At 38.5% G+C, this 23422-nt stretch overlaps 1 protein-coding gene across 7 annotated transcripts in view; it reads right to left on the bottom strand.

The window, feature by feature from the left end:
* The window catches only part of NRXN1 (neurexin 1), a 718668-nt gene that overhangs the window by 111603 nt on the left and 583643 nt on the right, over positions 1 to 23422 (bottom strand). For all 7 annotated transcript variants that reach the window (XM_075042422.1, XM_075042423.1, XM_075042424.1 and 4 more), the window contains one exon: positions 12042 to 12213. In XM_075042422.1, the coding sequence (XP_074898523.1) occupies positions 12042 to 12213 (172 nt within the window). The remainder of the gene's footprint in view (positions 1 to 12041; positions 12214 to 23422) is intronic.

Raw genomic sequence — 23422 nt, 5'->3', positions numbered from 1 at the left:
TACTGAAGTCAGTGGATATTGGTTTGGCTTAGCAAGTGACACATTACTTCAAGTCCTGCGTGACCTTGAACGAGACAGCTACGAACCTACCAGAGGGCAGGCGGAATGGAAAGACAAATAAAGGAATCTGGTGTTTCAAACTTTGCATTGACAACATGGTCCTGCCACCGGGAAAGAAAAGAGGAATGATAAATATCTTTTAAGACATTGATTCTATCGCAGGCATCAGCATTGTATTGTTAAGGAAGGTATTGAGTAGCTAAAATTCCTTGGTAAATAATTTGACTGAATCGTTTTCTTTTTAACCAACAACACATTAGTCCCCCATTTTGAACTTATCCTACTACACTGGATGAGTTGTGATACTGCAGGTTAGATGGAAATCATGTGTCATACCAAATAAAAGCGTGCAAAAGAATCCCTATATATTGTCAATGTTTCATCTTTTGTGATCTGACTTTTGCTGGCATTGTTAACAGATAATGGCCTTCCTGCAGAGGTGAGTGGGACCAGCTGTGACAGATCGGCCGTGTCTCATTCTGAGATCCGTTTTCATTCCCACTTTCTTCCTCTGACTTGAATCCCCACAGCTTGTGGTGGTCTTCAGAAATTCCTTTTCCACATCACCTTGTGACTAATTAGGGTAAGCAGGTATGGGCACCATCCTTTGCCACAAGACACAAAAAGAGCAGATATCTGTTTCTTTCAGTATTTTAGAACACTTTTTTCTGAATCACTGCTCATTTGACATTTTCTTTCTCCTTCTAAACTAGATGCATTGTGCCACCTTGCCGTATTTAACTGAAAGGTGTTATACCTTCTGCGATCAAGTAATGACAACCATGCCACACATTTTATCAAGATCTGAATTTAATTACAGGATCTATCAAGTCTAAGAAGGGATGAGCCTTTGTATTTCACCAGGATATCCAAGATGAAAAATAAAGGAAAAAAGAAAATCTGTCTGCAGAGTTAGAGAAGCATTATTATATAGCATTATCTGACAGAAACCCCTGATAAGCTGTCAAATTAAAAAGCTGATTTAGGAAACTTTACTGAAACCACTTTTTGAAAAGACACTTACTGTAGTGTCTTGTTTGGGTATCACCTAGGCTCTTTAGTTAAAGACAACAGCAGGATAGAACGATTTCATAATCTCTCAAAGGGCAGCAATGTTTTTTTTAAAAAAATAAATATTTCATTGACTTTGGATAAGCTGTAACAGAGGTTCACCCAAAGAGAATGGGAAAATAAATCACCACTTTTGTTAACATCAGTCTTTCAGATGAACAATAAAATTATACTGAAAGTGAGACCTAGATACATGCTGAAAAACACATTTAATCATAACCAAAGGGTAGTCAGAGCTGTATGAATCAGAAAAAGATGCAAGAAATCAGTTGTGCAATTACATGTTGGCAAAGGTAAGGTAACATGCTGGCCTAGTTACATCCATCACTTAACTACTGGTTTGTGGTTCAGTAAATAAGATTAATTTTTCATCTATTTTGATTCCTGTTAAAGTAGTTTCTTGCATCTTACTATACTCTAGAGAACTTGCTGAAGTGAGTTTCACAGATTTCCTTGTCTTATTTTTAATTCTCTATGTCATTATTTTACACACTGCTATAATGCCTTCTTTTATTCATATTATAATTGAACATAATTGTATGAATACAGGTAGATATCAGCTTCCTAGAATACTCATGGGAGATTTTGTCCAGTTGAAACAAACAAAAAACAATGCTCTTTTAGCTTTACTTTGGATAAATAATGAAAACAACATAGAAAAGTTAATTGTAGGAAACATTTTTTGATTGAGTGATCATGAGTTGACTCCAATTAATACAAGGACAACTAAAAATAAGTCTGTAAATCAGATTCTTGATTTCAAAAGAACAAAATTTGATAAAGTGAAGAAAACTAGATTGTGTAATCACTCTGAGGGTCTGGACTCAGCCAGGAAGGACACTTGGAAATTCTTTAAGGTAAAGTATAACCCCGCCCCCCCAAACTATATATATATAACTATACATATATATAGTTACATATTTGGACTTGTACCTGCAAAGTTAAAAATATACAGGGGGAGACCTACTAGGCTGAATAACTACACTATCATAGACTATATGAAAGTCTTGAAAAAACCCCAGACTTGCTCAGCAAAGAAAGCAGTGACTTTCAGAATTAGAAACAGAAATAAATATATAAGTAAAGTTGCCAAAACTCAAGGTCAAAGGGCCTTTTAAAGAAAGTAAAATAAATTTAAAAGCCAGAGGTTCTTAAGTGCTATAAACAAAAAGAGATCATGGAAAGAAGGAGAGTCACTTTGTAGTAAGGTTGATGATCCAAGGGAGCAGATTGAATTGACTAACAAGAACGTGCCTATGAAAATGTAGATCTCCACAGCTAAGAAGAAAACAACATACATATTCTTAATGAACTTGTGGGGTCAGACAGCATGGAAGATGATCTCTACCCCAGAACTTAAAAATAACAAGCCAGGATTTTTTAAATACAGCTATACAACGGGGCATGCTACTTCTTGTATTAAAGAACAGAAAATGTAATAGCTTTACATGAGAAGGGGGAAAAAAAGCCATCCAGTCAAACTATTTAATCTGACCTCAGCCATACATGCTGCTTTAGAACAAATTCGAAAGGAAAGAATTAAAGACACGGAAGTGATTGGAAAATTAGATAAAATGCAAAACTTTACCAAATCGTGTTAGACTAATCTAATAGCTGTATTTGATAAGTTAACTGATTTTCTAGATGAAGGAAATTAAGTATATCTAATTTATCTGGATTTCAGTAAAGCATTTGACATGATGCCATGCAGCAAATCATCGATTAACTGTGGAAAACATAGAGGAGTATAAAAATTGTACGGTAAAGAGCTGAAAAAAAAAAAGACAAGGGATAGCATTGAATAAGGAATTTTTCCTCTCCTATTTCCTCTCTCCTCTCTCCAATACAGAGACCACAGCCTGATATCCTGCCAGTGTGTCAACTATACCATCTTCTGGCCCTCATTGTTCCCCACTATATGACCTATATTTGAAAACTAAAAGTCCTCAAGAGAGAGTAGGTCAGATTATTTGGAGAGCTGATGCCATCTAGTTGAATGGCTGGAAGATCTACAGTTGCTTAAGTCAAGCAAGTATAACAAACTAAATGCTGAGTTCTACATTAAGTTAACAAGATGAACATCATGGTGAATTCTGAAACTGCGTTAGACTATGCCATGGGAGCTACCACCAAAACCACTGCAGGTGTGTAAGGAAAATCACTGGTTTTCCCACAGAACTACCAGGGTGGAATGCCTAAGAAAGTACCCGAGATGAGTTGCAGGACCAATCTTCTTTGGTATTTTCTTCACTGATCTCAGTAGAAAATGTTGACCACACAATGAAATCCACAGGTGACATAAAACTAGACATATTGGTAATTCTGAAGAGGCTACAGATATCAGTCAAGAGGAACTGAGCCCTTCCGAGTTAACAGAAGTGACACTAAAGCTTATACTACAAAGTGCAGGTCACACATTTGAGATATAAGACAAATCACACAATTTTTTGCAATAAACTGGGATATTACAGGAGAGAATTCATGAGGAAAGACATTCAATGGGTATACTAGTCAGCTGCAGAATGATATTGAGCCATCCAGTTCTGAGGTATGAAAAGGGAAAATAAGATCTTAGAATGCATCAGTGGAGATGACTTTCAGCATTAATGTCTTCATATGTCTTTACATGAGGTCCTAGTGTTTTCACTGCTGTTCATTTCCAGCCACATGTGCTTTTGAAAAATGAATTCAAAACAAAAAAAAGGCATCAAAAGAAAGGCTACTATGTATGATAAGCAGAGAAATGAGAAAACTATTCTGTGAAAAGACATACAAGAACAAAGCAGGATGAGCTGTAAAGTCTTTGGAATAGAAACTGAAAGAAAATTTCTAAGCACAGGAGTTTTCTCCTAAGTTACCCTCTAAGAGAAGCAACTTATGTGAAGAAGCAGACTTGACCCAGTACATTTTTCTTTCTCATTTCTTAAGCTCTTCTATCACTAACTTAACTTTTAAATACACATGGGGAAAAGAATTGGGAATGGGGGAAAAAAAAACCCAAACAAACCACAAATCCTTTAGTGGGGAAGTGGGCTACTGAGTTAAATACAGTTCCACTAATATTTTCTTTAGCATTCTAAGCATTCTCAGAACTTACTTGTTTTTTAACTGCTAATGAAAATAATCCATGAGCTGCCCACAGCATTAAACCTTTGTCTTGAGCCACTGCAATTAATTCAAAATATTTTCTTTAAAAATTCAAATGATCTCACCTGTCTGCAGTATCTTTCATATATCAACTTTTCTTTTACTGTTATGATGCCTATCCAACAAAGCAAGTTGATTTTTTAACTTTGGGACAAGAACAAAAAATACTTTGATCAATTAAAATGTTGTTTAAGCTAATGAAGGTTTTACAAATCTCTCAGACTAGAAAAAAACCACAAATAAATTGCGTAAACCACTAAATTTTTAATTTTAAAATTTTAGACATGTAAAAATTGGGGGGGGGGTAAAATGCTTGTAGTTTAAAATATCTTCTTTTTTTTTAATATTGTTCATTTCTCTTTTTTTCATTTTGTTTTGTTATTGCCTGTCAAAGGAAGCATTTTTTTTTTAATTCTTTATTCACTAATCTTTGTCTTCTCTAGTAGTCTTGAAATCTTCTCTAGTACAGCCACTATGTATGGTTTTTAACTTTTTATTTTTAAATCAGTGTTAATGAATAGATAACTTAAGCTTTAAACAATCGTACCACCATTGAAAATCAATGGATTTACAGTGTTGATCTTCATTAGGTGGGAATCTGTGCCTCTGTTCTCCCTAAGCCAGAGTCTGATCTATGAAAGGACACTGTCTTTACCACCAGGGTTGTGTAATTTCTTCCTGTATATTTTCACATATGGAACTTTGTCAAAGACTTTCTGCAAATCCAAAAAAAAAAAAAAAAAAAGTATGTTAACTCATTCATATTTATGCTCCATTATCTCCTATCAAACCATAGTAGGTTCAAGTATAATAGTTACCAGCAGATATTCCCAGATGGAGACCTCAGCATAAACAGAACCCCAGGGAGACGTGACTCCACAGACACATGAAGGGCCATAAAGAACATCAATGAATTTTGCTTTCCGAATCTGGGAGGATGAGACATTACTTGATAACCAAGGAACTACTGACTTAGCTGGTATTTTCCCCTTTCTCCTCTTACTAATTCCATGGACTAAATATTTTAGACCCACAACTATAGCCTGATCTTATACATATGGCATAAATTTACACATAAAGTATTCACTTGCGCTGTATGATTAATCTTCTACATATTCCCAGATGGAGAGTTCCTGAGAAGTCCCCCTGTTCTTTCCAAACCCTGTTATCTCCAAGGGAAGTAAAGTATTATGAGATGTCCTTGTTTCATTGGCACTGCTAGTTTCTCGCAGCAGGAAAATTACATACAAAACAGGACATATCGGGTAGTATCTGTTTCACAGAACTTTAATTGCTGTGAATGAAACGTAAGCCTTTTCCATTGCCTTTCCCTCCTGGGCAGAAAGGTAGTCGTTATTTTGTCTTTGGGAGCATTGCCCCCACCAAGAGAGACTGCTCCATGTCTGCAGGCTTCGCAGCTCATCAGAAGAGGGCTTTCTTCATATCCTCTATGTCCACCATCAGGATTGACTTACCAAGGTGACAGATCTGACTGTAGCAGGGGCAAAACTCTGTCCACAGCAAAGGAAAGCACACAAGAGAGAACCAAGATGTATTCTTTTATCCAAAGAAGGAAGGAAGTGAGAAAAAAAAGGTAAAGATGATGTGTTGCTGGACAAATAAACAACTAAACATATAGGAGTCAGAAGGCTTATATTATTTCAATGTGGAAAACACCCTGAAAGTCCCATGTCCTAACAGCAGTGGCCAGGGAAGTTTGAAAAACTACTGAATGGCAAATGCAAGGCAAGGCAAATACTGAGTGACCATTTACTTGTTAGGTTCCTTCCTCACCTTGACCATTACAATTTTTCATGGATGTGGTGATAACAGGCAGTCTGTCCATTTCATTAAAATATTCAAAGATACGCTTGTGAAAGAGTTCGAGATCTCTCCTGGCCATCACACTTATACCTGACAAATAGAACTTGGATTCTCTTCAGAAGCGGCTGGAGGGGCTTGAAATTTGGAAGGTGTTTCTAAGCCAATGGTATGCGTGTTAGACACCTACATGGACTGCTGGAGAAATACTAATCCGTTCTGGAGAAACAAATGTACTGACACAAATGTCTTCTGTTAATTTTATGGTCAATCTGAACACTGCAAACTAAGACAAACGGATAGCACTTAGCCTAAATAGGGCACATGGTAATAGCTGACTCTTAGCATTTATCTTAAAGTCAGGCGTATCCCATGAAAAGATGGCAGACACTTTGTTTATTTTCTGGAATACAGGGACCAAGAGAAGCATTTTAGCGAGATGCCCCACTCCCCTAGCCCCTGGATGTTCTGCAAGAACAACCTTTAGCCCACAGGTCCAGAGAAAGCCCCTAAGACAACATGTGTGCTCTCAGATGCTTAACCTTATGTGATAAAGCAAAAAAACCCAAATCCCAGAACAGATTTATTCTGTATTATACCAAAGTCCTAAGAGCTTCAGCTGCCAATTGCCATATTGCCGAGGTACTTAGCGCTAACCATAACGTTAGCCTGCGGTTTGATTTTCCACTAAAATACATGGATTCTCACACAGGTTATTCTTTGGTGTGTGTATGCTCAATCGTAAGTTGTACTCCCCAGTCAGAGATACATCCGTTCCAGTAGTCTGGCAGTGTTTTGGACAATCTCTTTTGTGTGAACGACGTATGCGAGATGCTCACGCTGTCAGATCTAGGTCTGTCAGACACATCCCTGACAAGGTCTGCGGAGCTGTGGGGTACCTGAGGACAGCTGTAACTAAATTAGGCTTTTCTAAGGCTGACCAGAGATCCAGGGATGACTGGGAAGGCTTCATTTTAGACGTTTGCCTGCATCAGACTGTATCTTCCAGACTGCTGCAGGGTCCCGGGAACGGCTGAGTATTCCCAGCAGTCTGAACAGCTTTAAAACCATAGACCAGTTGGCCAATAGCTAGCAGATCATCTTATATCCGGAAAATTCTGCATCGGTCTGATTTATGATGGAGGTACTGAAGAGTACATTCCTGCTGGTAAAATGATTGGTTGCACCGTGTTTTTTAAAAGAATTGGCATTGGGCAAACTCGCTTTGACCGCATAAAGTATAGAGTTATTCACAGAAAAGCGATTCTGAAAATCCTTCACAGTAAATGGTGATTATTGTGGCTTTAGAAAGTCACCTAGCTTGTTCTAATATACTTTCCCAGACTGGTAAAATGGACAGCCTTCACTACTTACTAAGGAAGGAAAATTAGAAAATTGAGAAAATTGATTTTCTTGTTAAGTAGGTATGGTTATGAGCACTGCTGTGAGAATGATTTTTTTTCCCCCCATTTGATTTGATTTGAAACAGATTTTCTTTCAGGTAAGGAAGAAAAGGTTGTTTCAAATCAAATGAAATGCTTTGTTCTCAGATTACCTAAATCCCCTATAAACACTGGGCAATCTTGAAATGAAAAGTCAGAACATTTTATTTAGAAAATACTGAAATTAATATTTTGCCATTACTAAAACCAATTTCCTATTATATTGTTTTTCCTTTGGCCTTAATTGTTAGATAAGTTTGACCCAAATTAACAAGTCCTTCCGTTTCCTACCATAAATGCATTCTTAGCAAATCTATATTTCAGTGTATAATTATTACCTAACTGAAGGCACAAGAACAGCCTGTTCACAGAAGTATCTGGAGTTGCTACTGTGGTGCAGTCCCATCGCCACAATAGCAGACAGCCAGTCGGGGAAGGGAATTAAAACTAAGTTGCGAAGCAGACAAGATAAGCTGTAAGGAGTAGAAAGGATCTGCATGGAAAATGGCGTTAGTTTATTGATTAGGAACTCTTGACTGCACAGTCAGCAGTTTTCTCATTCCTGTTTAATATGATGGGAAATTAGGCTGCATCCAGATAAGTTAACAGGAAATCACTACCTCAATCACCAAGGTGAAATATTAAAGTTCTTTGGAAAGATGCAGAGGGATGATAATCATTAGGTAAAGAGACAGAACATTGAATTTAGTTAAGAAAGATGGAATATACAAATCCAGTACAGATCTGGGCATCTTAGCTATCAAAACCCCACAATATGCCCTTCTCAATCATAGGGCTACCTATCAGCCCCTGACACAACGAGAAAGTGACTTTGATGGGGGTCTGGAAGAACACACGTAGGTAAATCTAAACCTCTGTTTCTGAAAATCATCCAGCCATTTCAGAACACTGAAGTTCTTCACATTTGTCTAGGACTAAAGCACATTTTTCCCCACTATACTCCAAAACCAGCCAACCACCTTTACAAGGGTAATCATCCTCTACCACTGGCCACCCCCACCTTTTTCAGCTCTCTCATTTCATGTAGACTCAGATACAAACTGAAGGTACAAACTCAGATACAGACAAGATTCCTGAGAAAACATAACACTTAAGTCTAGTGGGATGGAGAATGATGTACAAGAGAAACATGCTAGATCCTCATCAGCTTCCAGGGTCATTTCTGCACTTTATGCAGCTCTAGGATAAAACACATGAAGCAGCCGTGGAAGCCCTATGGAGCATTGCCATACAATAGTTTTTGCAAGGTGTCTACCTCTGACTGCTCATAGAACAATATTAGAGAATCACGTGGGCTACACCAGCTAGAAAACCCTTTGCGAGAGCACTGAACTCTGGGCAGCTCCTGAGACCCAGGACTGAGTTCAGACTCCCTACAAATCCCACACAGACTTGTGACAATTAGGGCCACAGCTCTTTTTCAAAAGATGCTTGCTTCCAGCATCAAGAGGGGTGCCCACAGCATCCTCCCAGCAAGTGATGCAACGCCGACTGTTGTCAGGCCTCGGGTGCCATTCTCTGCAGCAGTTTGAGGGGGTTGTATGAAGGCTACGCAGGCAACGAAACTGGAAAATCCTAAGCCTCTGATCAGAAATTCCTCTCAGAAAATCTTCACCCAATATTTTAAGATGCCGATCACAAACAAGCAATGTCTTGTAGTCAGACACTCCGACCAGAAGTGTAATTCGGAGTATAATCTTTCCTCAGAAAGAACAGAGGATTGATCAGTTGGTATGCTTTAGGAAACCAACTGTTTTGGTTTTTTTTAATATTATTTTATTTTTGAAAAAAGGAAATCCAGTGTATTTAAGAATACCAACTTACTAATTAAGCTGCTAATCTTGTTTCTATTCTTAACTTTTAAACCCCCAGAAATAGGAGAGATAAGTCTGTGCTTAGGTACAGTGGTGCAGGCACATTAAGAAATTACGCAGAAAGAAATCATTCAAAAAATAGTCACAAAGCAAAAAAAGAATATTCTTTCTAGCACTGAAATGAAAGCTAACGAGCCCTCCCTCATGCAAACGAGATTGAATTCAGTCCATATTGTACAACTGCAACACATCCTCCATCCAAAATGTGAGCAGAGAGCAAGTGAGCTGGTTAACCAATACTGCCAGGGATGACTGCCTGTCCCTAAAACTGCAACAGCAGTAGCACATCTCAACTGGATGCAGCAGCATTTGCCAAACTGTGCTCTCTGATATCTTGAAGACATCCCTTTTAGAAATATGACTTTTAGAACTGGTGTGACAGTGGTGGCTTTTAATATGGTGCCATTAACATCTTCAGAGAAGTATCAACCTTGCTCAAAGGCAGCAGAGTCTTCAGGACAAGCCTGCGTCTTTTCTAAAAGGTACATCGATACCAATCTGTGAAGAAACTAGTGTTTATAAAGGGTTTCAATGAGGAGTGCCAAACCTGGTGGAGCAGCATGGAAACATAAAAGAAAGGTGTGGCTAGGTGCTCTCATGCTGGGAGGAGGGCAGAAGAGACAGAAGGTGAAAAGGAGGAGGATGGATTTCAAAAGCGATGCTATGGTATTCAGGAGCCATAAAATATTACTATGGGAAAGGCAGAGAAAATTAAAGGCCAACTGCAGTCTTGGAAGATCCAGCAATAAAGCAAGCCAACAGATTCTGTACCCCGGCTGATGAAGCAACTGAAAATGCCTTGAAATGCAGCTTGTGCACAGATTGCTAAAGGAAGCTCAAGAAGCTCAGATTCCTTGTTTTCCTTTTTCAAAGAAAACATGCAACCTCCTTCCACCCCACTAATCCCATCCCAAGGCAATCACTCTATTTTCTAGATTGATCTATGTTCAGTATAAATACACGAATTCTGTGTGCCACTATGTTCAGACCTCAAATGCAGTTTGTCCTTGTTGTAGCCACTTTATATTTTCATGAAGAAACAGAACAGGGAAAAAGAAAAATTTTTTTATGCTCATCATTTAGGTATAAAAACAAAAAAACCACCCCAAACCTGTTTTTCCTTTCTGCTACATAGGTCTTGAACACAAACTAAGACACACTCCTCCCCAGTTTCCACCATCTTATTTCAGGGACCATTTACCAAACATTGCAAAAGTTAGAAAACGAGGGGGACACGTGGGAAACATGAATATCTGAAAGATCACAGGACATAATTCATTCAGTATCCCCCTTTCCCTCAAGAGTTTATCACCTCTCAGAGATGCATCTAACTTAAAACCATTAATTGTTTCTAACTGCCAGAACTGTCACTCATTCATAACGCATTAGCACACAGGTGGTTTTTTTAACAGCTCCTGCTGTACATAATTTCATTTGTGATGCACAGTTTCATATTTATTTTAAATTCTAAATTATTTCCAAGTAAAGATCTGAAGGGTTATGTTTCACCTGTGGATTTTTAAAAAATTATTTTTATTTTTTAAAAAGTCAGGTGAACAGCTGGACTACAACTCAAACACCAAAAAAACCCAAACCAACATCTAAATACTAATAATTAGTGCAGGGAATGGCTTATGCATTCCTTATTAGTGAAACATACCCTCCTGTCCCACTCCACCCCCAAAATGAAGAATTTTCTACTTTTAAACAGATAAATCAGAACTGTCATTTATGTAATAGCAAATATGCAAACCAGAATACCTTTCACTTACATCTCTGGATTTGCTGCCTTTTGTTTAATAATATAAACACACACACCAACTGTTAACAGATAACATGCAGATTTTTAAGTTACCATTAATGGCTCAGTAGTCCTATTCAATAAGAAAGGGTTTGCATATCTGAAAAACCTGTTGCCTTTAAAAATGAATAAAATTAGTAACATAGTAATCTTCAGTGCATGGCATTTGCTTAAAATTAAATATGGGCCCGATGAAGGCAACTCTGTACTCACACGAGCAGTCCTGTTCAAGTAACCAGCATCACTTGCGTAAGTAATATCCTGTAGTTTGCGTTTTAAGTTAAGGCACCTTAATTTGGTTGGTTGGTTGTAGAATTGACAACTGATACACCTTTTGGTTTATGACTGCTGGAACACTTCTGCTAAATTCATAAGCTTCAGACTGCTTTAATAACAACTTGTAATTAAAAGAACACAGACAACCTTTTCCTCAGTAAACGTTTTACCCCATCACTTGGAGATCAATTTGGAAGTCACTTTACTGTGTAGCTTTTGTCAAAGCCTTTTTTTTCCCCCCTAAAACAAGAATCCAATAAACCCAAATGAAAACAAGAAACAAAACCACTATTTCATGCCTTGACAACTGTATTTTTGCACTTCCAGTAATAACCTGAATTTGTGCTTTTAAACTCACTTAGGAAATACCATCATCATAAACTGCATACTGCTCAGGACTCTTTAACTACTTAATTAGCTACTAAAACCCTGCGAAGGAGCTGACGTTGTATTAGAAGAGAAGCAAAATGAGCCAAACTCCACGCATCCCCCACCCTCTTACTCACAAGCGTTAGTGTAAGCCCTTACCTGCTGGGTAACGTTCGATAACTGGCCAGTTGTCCACCTGTAATGTGGCATTGCCACCACTTCTTGTGAAACGTACTACGTGGTATTTTCCATCATTAATGATTGCGTTGATCTCTTCAATAGAGATGTCATCCGTTCCAACATTAAATTTAACTCCAATTTTTCCCTGGTGCTGCATGTCAAAAAAAAAAAAAGAGGAAGAAGAAAAAGAAGAACTAATTAAGAGTTGTTTTAGCAAGAAATAGAGACAGTGTGTCATACAGGGAAAGATTTCTAACAACATCTTCCCTCCTCAGATGTAACTTCTGAAGGCTTGCATGTGGCAGTGACAAGCCTCCCGACAGCTCAGTAAGTCCAGGACGTCTCTTTGATGGATAATTGATATTCCAAATGAGTTATTTCACCAAATTGAGTTCTCTCCTTTTCCAGGAGATTCAGACCAAGATGAGGAGGGAGGGAGGAGGAGGAAAGCTCAAGTTTTCTTTCTTTGTCCGCTCCCTTGCCTCCATGAGGATTAAACACCATTTTTCCTTTTAGGCTTTCAAAATGGAAAGCCTTGCAGCGTCAGTTGGAAGAGGTTTGAGGATTTTCTGGCTATGAAAGCCAAGGTCCAGCCCTGCATCTCCTTTCCCCAAGCCTCATTCACGCTCAGAGTGTTCACAAATGACAACAAAGGAGGAAACTTCTTCTTTTCTAATGGAGTGGTTTTTTGCATCACACTGTAGTAGCTCTGAACCATTAAGACAAGAACAGACCAATTGACTAACAAGGACTTTTCTGATCAGAGCCAGAGAGGAGCAAAAGGCATTTGTGACACAGGGACAGCACCTTGTTCCTGCTAAGGACCAAGGCTCTGATTTTTTTTTGCTGGGATTTGCCTGTAAACTCCTGTGCCCGAGTGCGCCCAGGGCTATGGGGACTTCCCACACACATTCATACTCAGTACCAAGGCTGCAGATTTTCCAGATGATTGCGATATTGGCACGTTTTCATTTTTATTGTCTTTTAATTATTAAGATGTTCACTCTAATGGGACATTTATGTTTTAACAAAGTCCTTTAATGTCTATTAAAAGTTTAGCTTAAGAACTTAATGATATTTTTTTTCTGCCATAAAATCAATTCTATTCCTGAATAAGGATATTTATTAAATTGAGGAGAAAAAAAAAAGCACTGCAGGGTATGAGATTAGGGGCTTGTGCATAATAAGTGGCAATTCTATGTGAAATTTCATGTCATTAGTACTGGTACATCCTCCTTAAAAGTTAAAAAACTTCTTAAAGTTTTTACACTACCAGATGAAACACAATGAAACATTTCACTTTGTACCTCTTTGTCATTCACGTCAATCCTTCGAGAACCAGCTTAACCTCTCCTGCATAGCTTTTGTGTCTGCTCCCTCCTTCTTTTACTACCCTGGCAGCACTCCCTGTAGTAAGCGTATCCTGCAGCTCCTTGTCTCTGGAAGTCTCCCAAGTGAAGAACTCAGGAGTTCTTCCACTTTATTTTATTCTCTTTTTAAATACCTGACTTCATTTTCCAGTAGTGCTTGCATATTCCAGTTACACAGTTGAGCAGCTGCTGAACACCTTTGGAGCAAGTCCCTCAACGTTTTGGCACTGCGCTATGACCTCTTCCACTAAGATCTTTTTTAAAACCCTAAAAGGACCATTTCCTGCTGAGATTTGCAGAATGACTCTGAAAAGTATTTTTTTTTTATTTGCTCAGTTCCTTAAATAACGTTCTAAATATTCTTCTTTTTTTCCTTGTGGATTGTTTTAACGTTTCTCTGTTGGCTGGTCCTACTTTTCCATGCCGACAGGGTGTCAGTAAGGGATTCACCTCACCCAGCACATGCTCACCCGCTTTTGCCTCTTGTGTGAGCTGCGGAGCAATCTCTCATTTGTCCCGGGAGAGTAACTGTAGCTCCGTTTTATTTCAACTGGTTCAACTATGACTCAGAATAGATTTCACCCATTTTCTTCCATGGATGCAATAGCTTATTTGCTTCACCTGTTTCATTCATATGCTTACTTTCTTTATACAGAAATGTATACAAAGAAATATAATATTGTCCTGGCTCTAAAGCAATCTCCTCTTTTACTAATTTATGAAATGCAGAAAAACAGCATGTAATGATAATGGCATATGCACCTTTTCACACTACTTTAAAGAAATCAAAGTCTTTGAGGATTAAAAAAAGCTGACTAATTTTACGGTGATTCATAATTTTACTATCCATAACCTACATTTACATACCTGCTTTCCCATTTGCTATATATATGTATATACATATATTATTTTAGATCAAAAAATGACAAGGAAAAAAAGCACCGTTGAGTGAATAGGACAGGTGCAGGCAAAATGAAGTGGCATAAAAGGCAAATATATCAGCAGGTTTTCCAAAACTAAGAGAATGTGGTGTTGCAATGGTTACCAAGTAACCATCTGTAGATGGCCAGGTATTGGCAAGTGAAGTGAATGCTTTACAGACTTGAAGGCAGACCTTTAGCCTTACTTGATACAAATATACTTTTTAGTGGGAAAAAAAAAGCAAATTTCCCTGACTTCCCGACATTTGTACAGAAGTACTGTGCACAGACGCCAAGCACGCAGCTGCAATAGCAAAAAATATCACCCTAGTAGTTGATAACATACTATAGTAATTTTTTTGGCTGTATTTCTAATGCATTTGTGTACCTGAGAACATGAAAAACTCCATATTTAAAGGATACATTTCATTATTTCACGCTTCTTCAGCACCTGTGGGCATTTATATAACCTCCCATAAAACAAGGAAGCAAATCTGGGTTTCGAGTTTAAGTCTTCCTTATTATTATATCCATATTTAAGTTTGGCTTCTGAACCTCACGCTAAACATGATATGGACTACAACCCCATTGTGCGCAGCAATTTAGAACTGCAAAATGAAATATGATGCAAAGACCTGACAGTACACAGGCCCAGACAGATGATGACATTACCACAGAGCAGTAAGTCACCACGTATCAGCTGAGTTGCAATAAGCACCTCGGTTTGTAGATAGCTTTTTTTTAAGCCCTTACATAATCATGCAGTAGTTTGACTCACTGTACTGCTCCTTCACTGCAAGATAATGTAAGTCACGTTATTTTTCATTTGTCATTGGGTAAGACTGTGTGCACATACAGTTACTGTGGACCAGCTCATGTACAGTAGCCTGTTGAGATAACTTTTATTTTTCCTTCTTTTTGGAGCAACATGGTAGTGCGGAAAGGGAAGAGACTGATAAAACTGAAGCATGCTAAACTACTATTTCCACTTTGCCAGCCTCAGTTGCATAATGCAGTAGTGGAAATTTTCCTTTATTACTTGTTTATTCATAATAATCTTAAAGTCATTCTTCCTACCAAAACCAGCCTCAGACAAATGCTGAATGAGAGGTTCCCTCTTCAGCATCATGATGATGGGCACTATAGAAATGTCTGTGCGTTACTAAGTACTGCGATAAGTCAACATTACTGTTGAATGATGTTATCTTTGCCTGTGACCTGAAACAGCGCAGCATTTCAAGCTCATGTTTCTAGGAGGTTATGTTTGCCCACTAGCAAAGATGATCATTTCAGAGTTTCCCTGGTAAAAATCAGCTCTGTACACAGGGCGTGTAGAAGTCCACCGTGCTGTTTACGGTTCTTAGCCTGTGTTTTACTTTTCTCAGTCTCACCCAGTTGTGAGAGAATGTAGCAACGAAATCAATTCCTTTTCCTACTGTGCCTTTATCCAGTCTGAACTGGGAAGGCCACCATAACAGAGTGGAGAAACATAGGAGATGGGAGAGTCTCCAATACTATTTCCAAGAGAGACCAGAAGAGCGGACACATCTTCAGGAGAAGAGTGAAGCATTTCAAGAGGTAGCGTTAAACATTGTTCTCTGTCTCCGGACGTTATTTGGAACTTCAAATCAGAAGGTGCTATGAATACTGCTGCAACCATCCCATCGCCACCACCGCTCTGAGCAACAACCAGCAGCTCTTCAGAAAAACTAAACTTCTGTTTTGGAGGTGCTTTGGCCATGTAGCGCTCCTGTTTCTGAGGCCAGGGTGACTTTCTCTCCACAGTACCCACACAGAAGTAAGCTCATTTGGCGTTACCTAAAGTACCCCTACGCATTACTGCAACGTGCAATGTCGGCTTTGCCTACAGTTTAACCTCTGATGTCCAGCCACTTGTAGGAGTCCAAGCTCACAGGGTAAGGATAAATATGCTAATGGCTTCAGAGCAGTTGTATAAAAGCCTAAGATATACATGTTTAGCTCCAATCCTACATTCCTAATGTGCTCTGAAATGCCAGGAGTTTTGATTGCTCAGACAGTATAGGTGTGTGTGCATGCACGTGTATGTACCAATCATTTCAAAACATTTTGTCTTCAAAAGCACTGGCATGTTTTATGAATTGTGTGCTCTAAATACTTCTACCTTGGCTTTAATAGGCCTTTTCTGCTTCTGATGAAGCACCGAGAATGCTGATGAACCCGAGAACTGGGCAAGAAACGTGAAATGCAAATCAAGCCAGAGGCTCAGAGTGCAGTTTGTTCCCTGTTGGACTCTAGTTCAGTGCTACTGATCTGCCAACTCCAAATGCAATAAAACCTATGCTTGTATAAAATTTATATATATATCTCCAGAATAATGATATTTCCTATAGCATCAGCAAGGTTTTACTGCTCTCTGTAGTAATAATTCTGGAATCAAACAGGAGCGTGTGCAAATTTGGCACAACAGTAGTTTTAGAAGAGACCACAGACAACCTAAGCTCATAATGCTTACAACCTTTAACCACTTCCAAAGAAAAGTAATAATATTGTGACTCCCACAGGTGAACAAACAGAGAAAAAACACTCAAGCATGCCAGCTTGCATCTTATAGTGTTGGTCCCTGAGGCACAACTTTCTGGTGAATGTGATAACAAAGTTTTAGAACTAACTGATGGTTTACTTAGATTTTATTGAAGAATACATTTCTTGAGTTTTATTAAGAAGAGTGAGATCATTTTCACTCAAATGTAATCAGAAGCTAATATTCTATATTACAGAAATTTATGCAAAATAATTAATTTCTGGTTTTCTGAAGCTTGTAAGGAAACGCATATCTGAAAATAGTACTGTGTGCTTCAGGAAGTGAGAGGAGGATATATAATGGACAGAAGATATATTTGAACTCCAAGATTAATTGAGTAACTATGTATATTTTAATCTAATAATCCATCAATATTTCTTACTACCATCTAGTATCTTCCACAGGAAACCTTTCCTGGGAAAGGCACAGAAAATATAAAACATTTGGGAAGAGTTCTTTGAATAAATACATCTTTATATTCCAGTGAAAGAACTTCACTTTCTGGATGGTTTTTTATAATTTTATGTTACCGCTTTTCTCTAGAAAAGGCAATAAAATATTCAACCTAATATTTACCAACAGTAATCAAATCTTTTACTTTTTAGTCAACTGCAGGACAATACACCATAGGAACAGGCATTCTTCTGTCAACCCTCATCTTTAGTACTTACAGTCAGGTTTTGTGTCCCTTCATGAATTCAGAAAGGTAACTGTTTTCAGGGATGGATTATAGCTTTCAGTATATCAGTGTTTGACATACTGTAGAAAATATCAGAGGGGCGTGAAAACTCTATCAGAGTGCTAGTGGTCAAAGTTATCAGTCATCGGTAGGCACTTCAAGCAAGGAAGCAAAGATTTTTGGTGATGTCTGATAGGGTGCATCCACCTTGTATTCAGTCTTTGATAGACTGGCATTTGACAAGTGTGAAACTGTTTGGTTTCTCTTTCTTTTCCCAAAAGCTGGAAATATGTAGCTACTGTGGAGAAGGGAAAAAAGGAAAATAATAATAATAATAAAAAAGAACCACAATAAAACAAACTTCTCCCTTTCCTTGTTGCCTAATAAGGATACTGTGCTATTCCCAGTGTTCCTTCTTGCCGGTTCTCACCATTTATTTGCAACTTTCCTGATATTTGCTTATTTCTTAAATCCACAGCTCTGTAGACCATAGTTTATGAGAAAATCCCACTTTTCATTTTAAACCAAGCTCCTAGTTTTGATAATTGTACAGAAAAGCTTAAAACCCAAAGCCTTGCAGGCTACTAGAAAGAACTGAAAATCATGTTAAATCCCATGATTTTAAACTAAATGCTTGGGTTTTTTTCAGCTAAAGGTGTGATACTCTGAGCAAGCGACACTGATTTCATTACCCTTGTATCAAATGGGAGCAACATGCAGCAAAGTGGGCTTCCTCTCAGTGCAGTCTCCCAGCAATTCTGACTGCTTCTCCATCATTGGACCTGTTTCCAGAAAGATTTATTCTCCTTTACTTGAGTCTCAGCCTCCTGGTCCCCAAGACAGCGGGACTGGAGGGATGAACTGACAATACTTACTTCCAAAACGCTCTATAAGACTTTATCTACAGCTGACTAGACTTTCTGAGCCTCCAGTAACACAGCATGCTTGCACTCAGGAAGTTTTTTCATGACTTGAAGGGTATCATGACTTGGCATGAGTGGTAGCTGGACTCCAAACGTGACCCGTGAGATTCCTGCGAGAAGCGCGGTCAGGTCTCTGGTACCCATTTGCACACGCCGATTTGAAATGCAATCCTGGCAACTAAATGCTGCCTAACACTACACTAATATTCATACTATTCAGAGAGGAAAAATGTTGTCTGCAGAGCCAGAAATGTTACCAATATTTCCTGCAGCACTGGTGCATGCTCACTTAAGTGCAACCCCATGCACGCCTTTCTCATCTACACCAAGATCCTTCCAGAGACAGTGCAAGGCACTTGAAAAACAGATCTGTAGTCATAAAAAAGCAACAAACCTCTTTTTCCTCCCCTAATTTTGGATCCTCAATCAGTTGTTTCATGGATTTTTTTAAAGAGAGATGGAGAGTGAATTTGCAACATATTTTGCTCTCACGTTTTACTCGGAAGTTCTGTAAGATCATTTCATAAACCTTTAAATGACCCCAGTTGCATGCCATTAAGTTATCTAGATTTTCTAAACCAATACAGAAATAATAAAAATTCATTGTTCACCAGATGCCCCTGGTTCACATATAAGAAATAGCACTGTCACTGTAACAATATTATGTATGCAAATACATACAGATGCTACCAGAGCTACTGCACTCTTAAATGTTGTTCGATAAAAATTAAGCCGCTTCTAGCCTTAAACCAATGACCCTTAAAAGAGGTAAGTGAAATATGGGCCCAGCATCACACTAATTTACAACTGAGGCGTACCTGAAGGAAAAAGCTAAGTGGCTCACTATGCGGAATAAGTGACACATGACTTAAACCAATTTTTTTTTAATGTCACAAAATGCCATATATGCAACCACAGAACAAAAAGCCTGGAAAGGAGGTATCACAGAAGCGTTCACTGCCCCAGCGTTTCAGGGCAGGAAGCACCTACTCTTTACTACTATGAAATAATGACTTGTATCACTTTCTGCTTTAAAATAATTGTCCTCGCAGTCTGCTTTAAGTGTTGTTACAGCAATTCGATTTATACATAAAGCTCAGCAAGCAGAAAATTTAGAAATATTTATAAATCTGCAATTCTGACACTTCAGCTCTCAGGCTGCAGTTTTCCCGTTTAGTTTTAAACATTGTAATTCTCACTGCTATATATCATAGCTGTATTTCAAGTTGCTCTGATGATGAATTACTGAGACCATACCATTACCTTAACAACGAGCCCCCCAAAACGCAATAGTTATGGAAGACATATGGTGTAGAGCCCACAGCAGCAGCATACTGCATCTCATTATCCACTCAGCATCATTACTGCAGTACACAAAATTAAATTTTTCTGAGAAAATATGCAGTAAAGAACAAATTAAGTAGTCAGCCCTTAACGTGGTACTTCTGTCAAAACAGCATGTCGCACAGAAATGTCTTGACCTTGCTAGTGTCTCACCAAGGATTCCCAGTTGTGGTGAGATGGTGTGGATGGGTCGAAGAGACTACAGAAGCTGTTAATACCAAACAGAGCCTAATTTGAAGGAAAAGAAAGAGTTTTAACTACTGGCCAAGGTAACTCACATGCCTTGGCTTTGCTCTTACACACTTATTTTCCATATAGGCAGACACCTTGGAGCTTGTGTACCCGAAATATAGTATGCCCAGCCTGAGGAATGGCATACTCATGGGGAGCTCCAGCTACTCAAAACCAGCAAACGCTCTCCCTCCCCACATGTACATCAACACGTGTTTCCAGATGAGCACAGTGAGATTTGAAAATTAGGCTTGCTTTCCACTTTTTTTTATAGTGTTTTTATACAGAGATGATTAAAATAGTGTTCCTGGGACTGGATAGAGTTGTTCAAAGGTGTAAAAATACTCCTAGAAAAAACCCGAAAGAGTAGCACCTTGATATCGGTACAATCTAATCCACACTGGAAATTGTGCTGGTTTAAAGGTATTGATTTCTGTGCTTAGAAAGGCTTCACAGAACTCCTCTGATAATTTGCGTGTCTGAAACAAATCCAAAGTCAGAGTCAGTAGGAGGTATAACTGGGACCAGAAGTGAAGAATCAGCAAATTCTCAAGCAGGCTTTCATGTTAAATGATTAATAGCCATACAATCAACACGCGTGCTCATGAAAACGCAAGTAATAAGTTTTTGAGAATGTGGGTCAAAGGTCTTTTCATATTAAAAACCTATAGGGAATTATTAAAAACAAAAAATGGTATTAGACATGCAACTCCTGTTGAACTTTAATAAAAACTGAACACCTACCTGCCATTCACTCCTTTGATAAGCTTTCCTTTAATATTAATGACAATCTTGAGTATTTCCAGATGCCTACCACAAACACTGGGACAAAGTGCTTTTTAAACACTGTTTAAATGCAGACTGCATTCCTTTATTGTTCTGATTGCCTGTATACAAATGTATTTCCAGAATTGTCTCCTAACCCTTCTTCTCTTCCTTTGGAGTCTCCAATTGGAAACAACCTGTTCCTAATTAGTCTTGGCTGCTAAGTACTCATTATTGACATGGACTTACATGAAAACAAACTGAAAGAAAAAAAAACAAAAAAAACACAGCCCACAAAGTGATTTAAAAGCCAGGCACCTGAACAGTGGACCTAGATGAATATTTTTGCCTCCTATCTGTAAAATGAAGAAAACACGATATTCTCACTTCAGAAACTTGTCTATCTGAAACAATTCATATCCGCGAAGTAGTTAAGCAGAAGTAAACAACAAAACCCCAAACAAACAAACAAAAAAATAGATTACTGGTCTATGAGACAAATGTACAACTGAAGTGAAAAGACCTCGCACAAGGAAACATAGCTATGCTGTTACTACAGCATGCCACGGCTTGGGCTCCCTGCACAAAAGCAAGTTCTGGTTGTTGTCCCATTTTCTGAGCAGTCCTATCATTTCTGTCGCCAGCTTGCTTTCTCTTATCATCAAGTGTAGAGTCATTCTATGGCAAGCTTTAATACCATGTATATTTTTCTCAATGGTAGTAGTTTCCTTTATCTTACCTTTCTTCATCTTGAAGATGTTTCAGCATCAAACCCAATTTGACAATTTCCCTGCGTGCTGTGCTGAGATACGCAGTGAGGAGTAGCCTATTATCAATGCTACAACAGAGGATCTCACTTCTTTTGATCACTTAATGCTGCAGAGCATGTAAAAATTCTTACAGTGAATACATGTAGCACATGAAGTGATCAAACAGTGTTAGTTGACTGGACTGTGAAATCCAACGGGTAGCTGGAAGGAGAAAGCAAAATGTGATAGCTACCTCTACGTTCTCCTCTTCTACTGCTGCTAACAGCCCCCAAGGTTTGAACGACATTGTTTTGGCATGTTAAAAACCAAACCAAAACAAAAAAACCACCCTGTGGAAGAGAAGTGCCACAAAGTAATGAAAGGGCTGTGTACAGGAAAGCATTAGTGCTTGTGAACAGCTTCTACAAGGAAGAAATCTCTGAAGGAAGCACTGCAAAATAGCACGAGCACCTTCAACAATGTGCTCTTCAAAATGGGAGAAGCTTGCAAATAAACGTAGCTGTATTTAGAAGAAACCTGCCAGATACTTGAAAAGGCTAACCCCAATCAAATCGGACAAAATCGAAACAGAAGTTAACCCACAGCAAGGGAGCTTTGCATATAACAGAGTTCAATACTGTCAGGCTCCGAATGCCTCTCTGAAGCAGGGAACAATCATGAATGTTGTTGTCTTCACTGCAATGAGCAGCATCAGGCTTGAATAATGTCCAAATATATTATTTGTGTTCATGAACCCCAATAGTATTTAAAAAAAAATCCCTAACAGTATACACAAAAGCTTGCTATAGAACATGTAGCCCAACAGCCACTAAGAACCAAAATTGCAAAAGGCATCATTATCTTCAAACTGCACAAGGGAACGGAACAATGTCATCCTTTTTGTTACAAATTCTTCACTTCTTATGTACTTTACAGTAGACTTTTACTACTGTTGGGAATTACCACTTTGCAAATGGGGTCCATTAGGCAACCAGCAATCAACTTTTTAGGGCATTATTCTAACCCCACTGATAGCGTACTCCTGATTTCTGCCCTTTGTGCATTTACTTTCTTCTCTTTGTGTTTTTTATACACCTGGGAGATATTTACCTCTCAAAGTTAAAAGCTAGAAGTAACTCCAGTGAAGTCAAGGCCACTTTAGAAATAGTGACATGGTAAAACCAGGGCATCTCTCATTAGAGTTACTTGTCACTTTTTCAGAGCTTCTGCTTCTTACCACTCTTCTCACATATTACAGCGTGGAAGAGATGTGATGGTAAAATATTTGACAGACAGCTGATGCAAATGATGTGCTTTCACTATTTTTATTAAAATTCTGGCTTTACTAAGATCAAGGTTTTCCTAGAAAAACTTAGTAGAAACCAGACGTGTAACTGTTTTCATTTTCATACTCCTACAGCTTTAATGTTAGTGAGAGACTATTTCAAAAGGAAAAAAAAAATGGAGGGCGCAGGATTTCACACACCAGAAGACCCCCGCTATAAATAGTTGCCCTACAAATACATCCCATCCCCATAGCTCAGCCACTCCAAAATGCAACCTAGCTGGCTGGACTATCTCTGACTTGTGACATGTCAATCTTTGATTACTTGCACGCTGTGAATAGCTTTGCTGCTATTCCGTCAGATAAGCCTTTGCAAATATATCAGGGTGGCAGGGAAGAGAATGGGCATCTCTGAAAAGGAAGGAAGGAAAAAAACCAAAGCAGTAGAGAGTGACTGGGAAGGGAATTCATGGACCTGTTGGACCAAGTCCCACTCTTAAGACTTCGCAAAGACATAGCAGGGGGAAAAAA

Source organism: Buteo buteo, chromosome 12 (assembly GCF_964188355.1).
Source record: "Buteo buteo chromosome 12, bButBut1.hap1.1, whole genome shotgun sequence".
In the NCBI taxonomy this organism is placed as follows: domain Eukaryota; kingdom Metazoa; phylum Chordata; class Aves; order Accipitriformes; family Accipitridae; genus Buteo; species Buteo buteo.
Note: the sequence above shows the minus strand (reverse complement) of the source record. Positions and strands in the feature narration are given on the sequence as shown.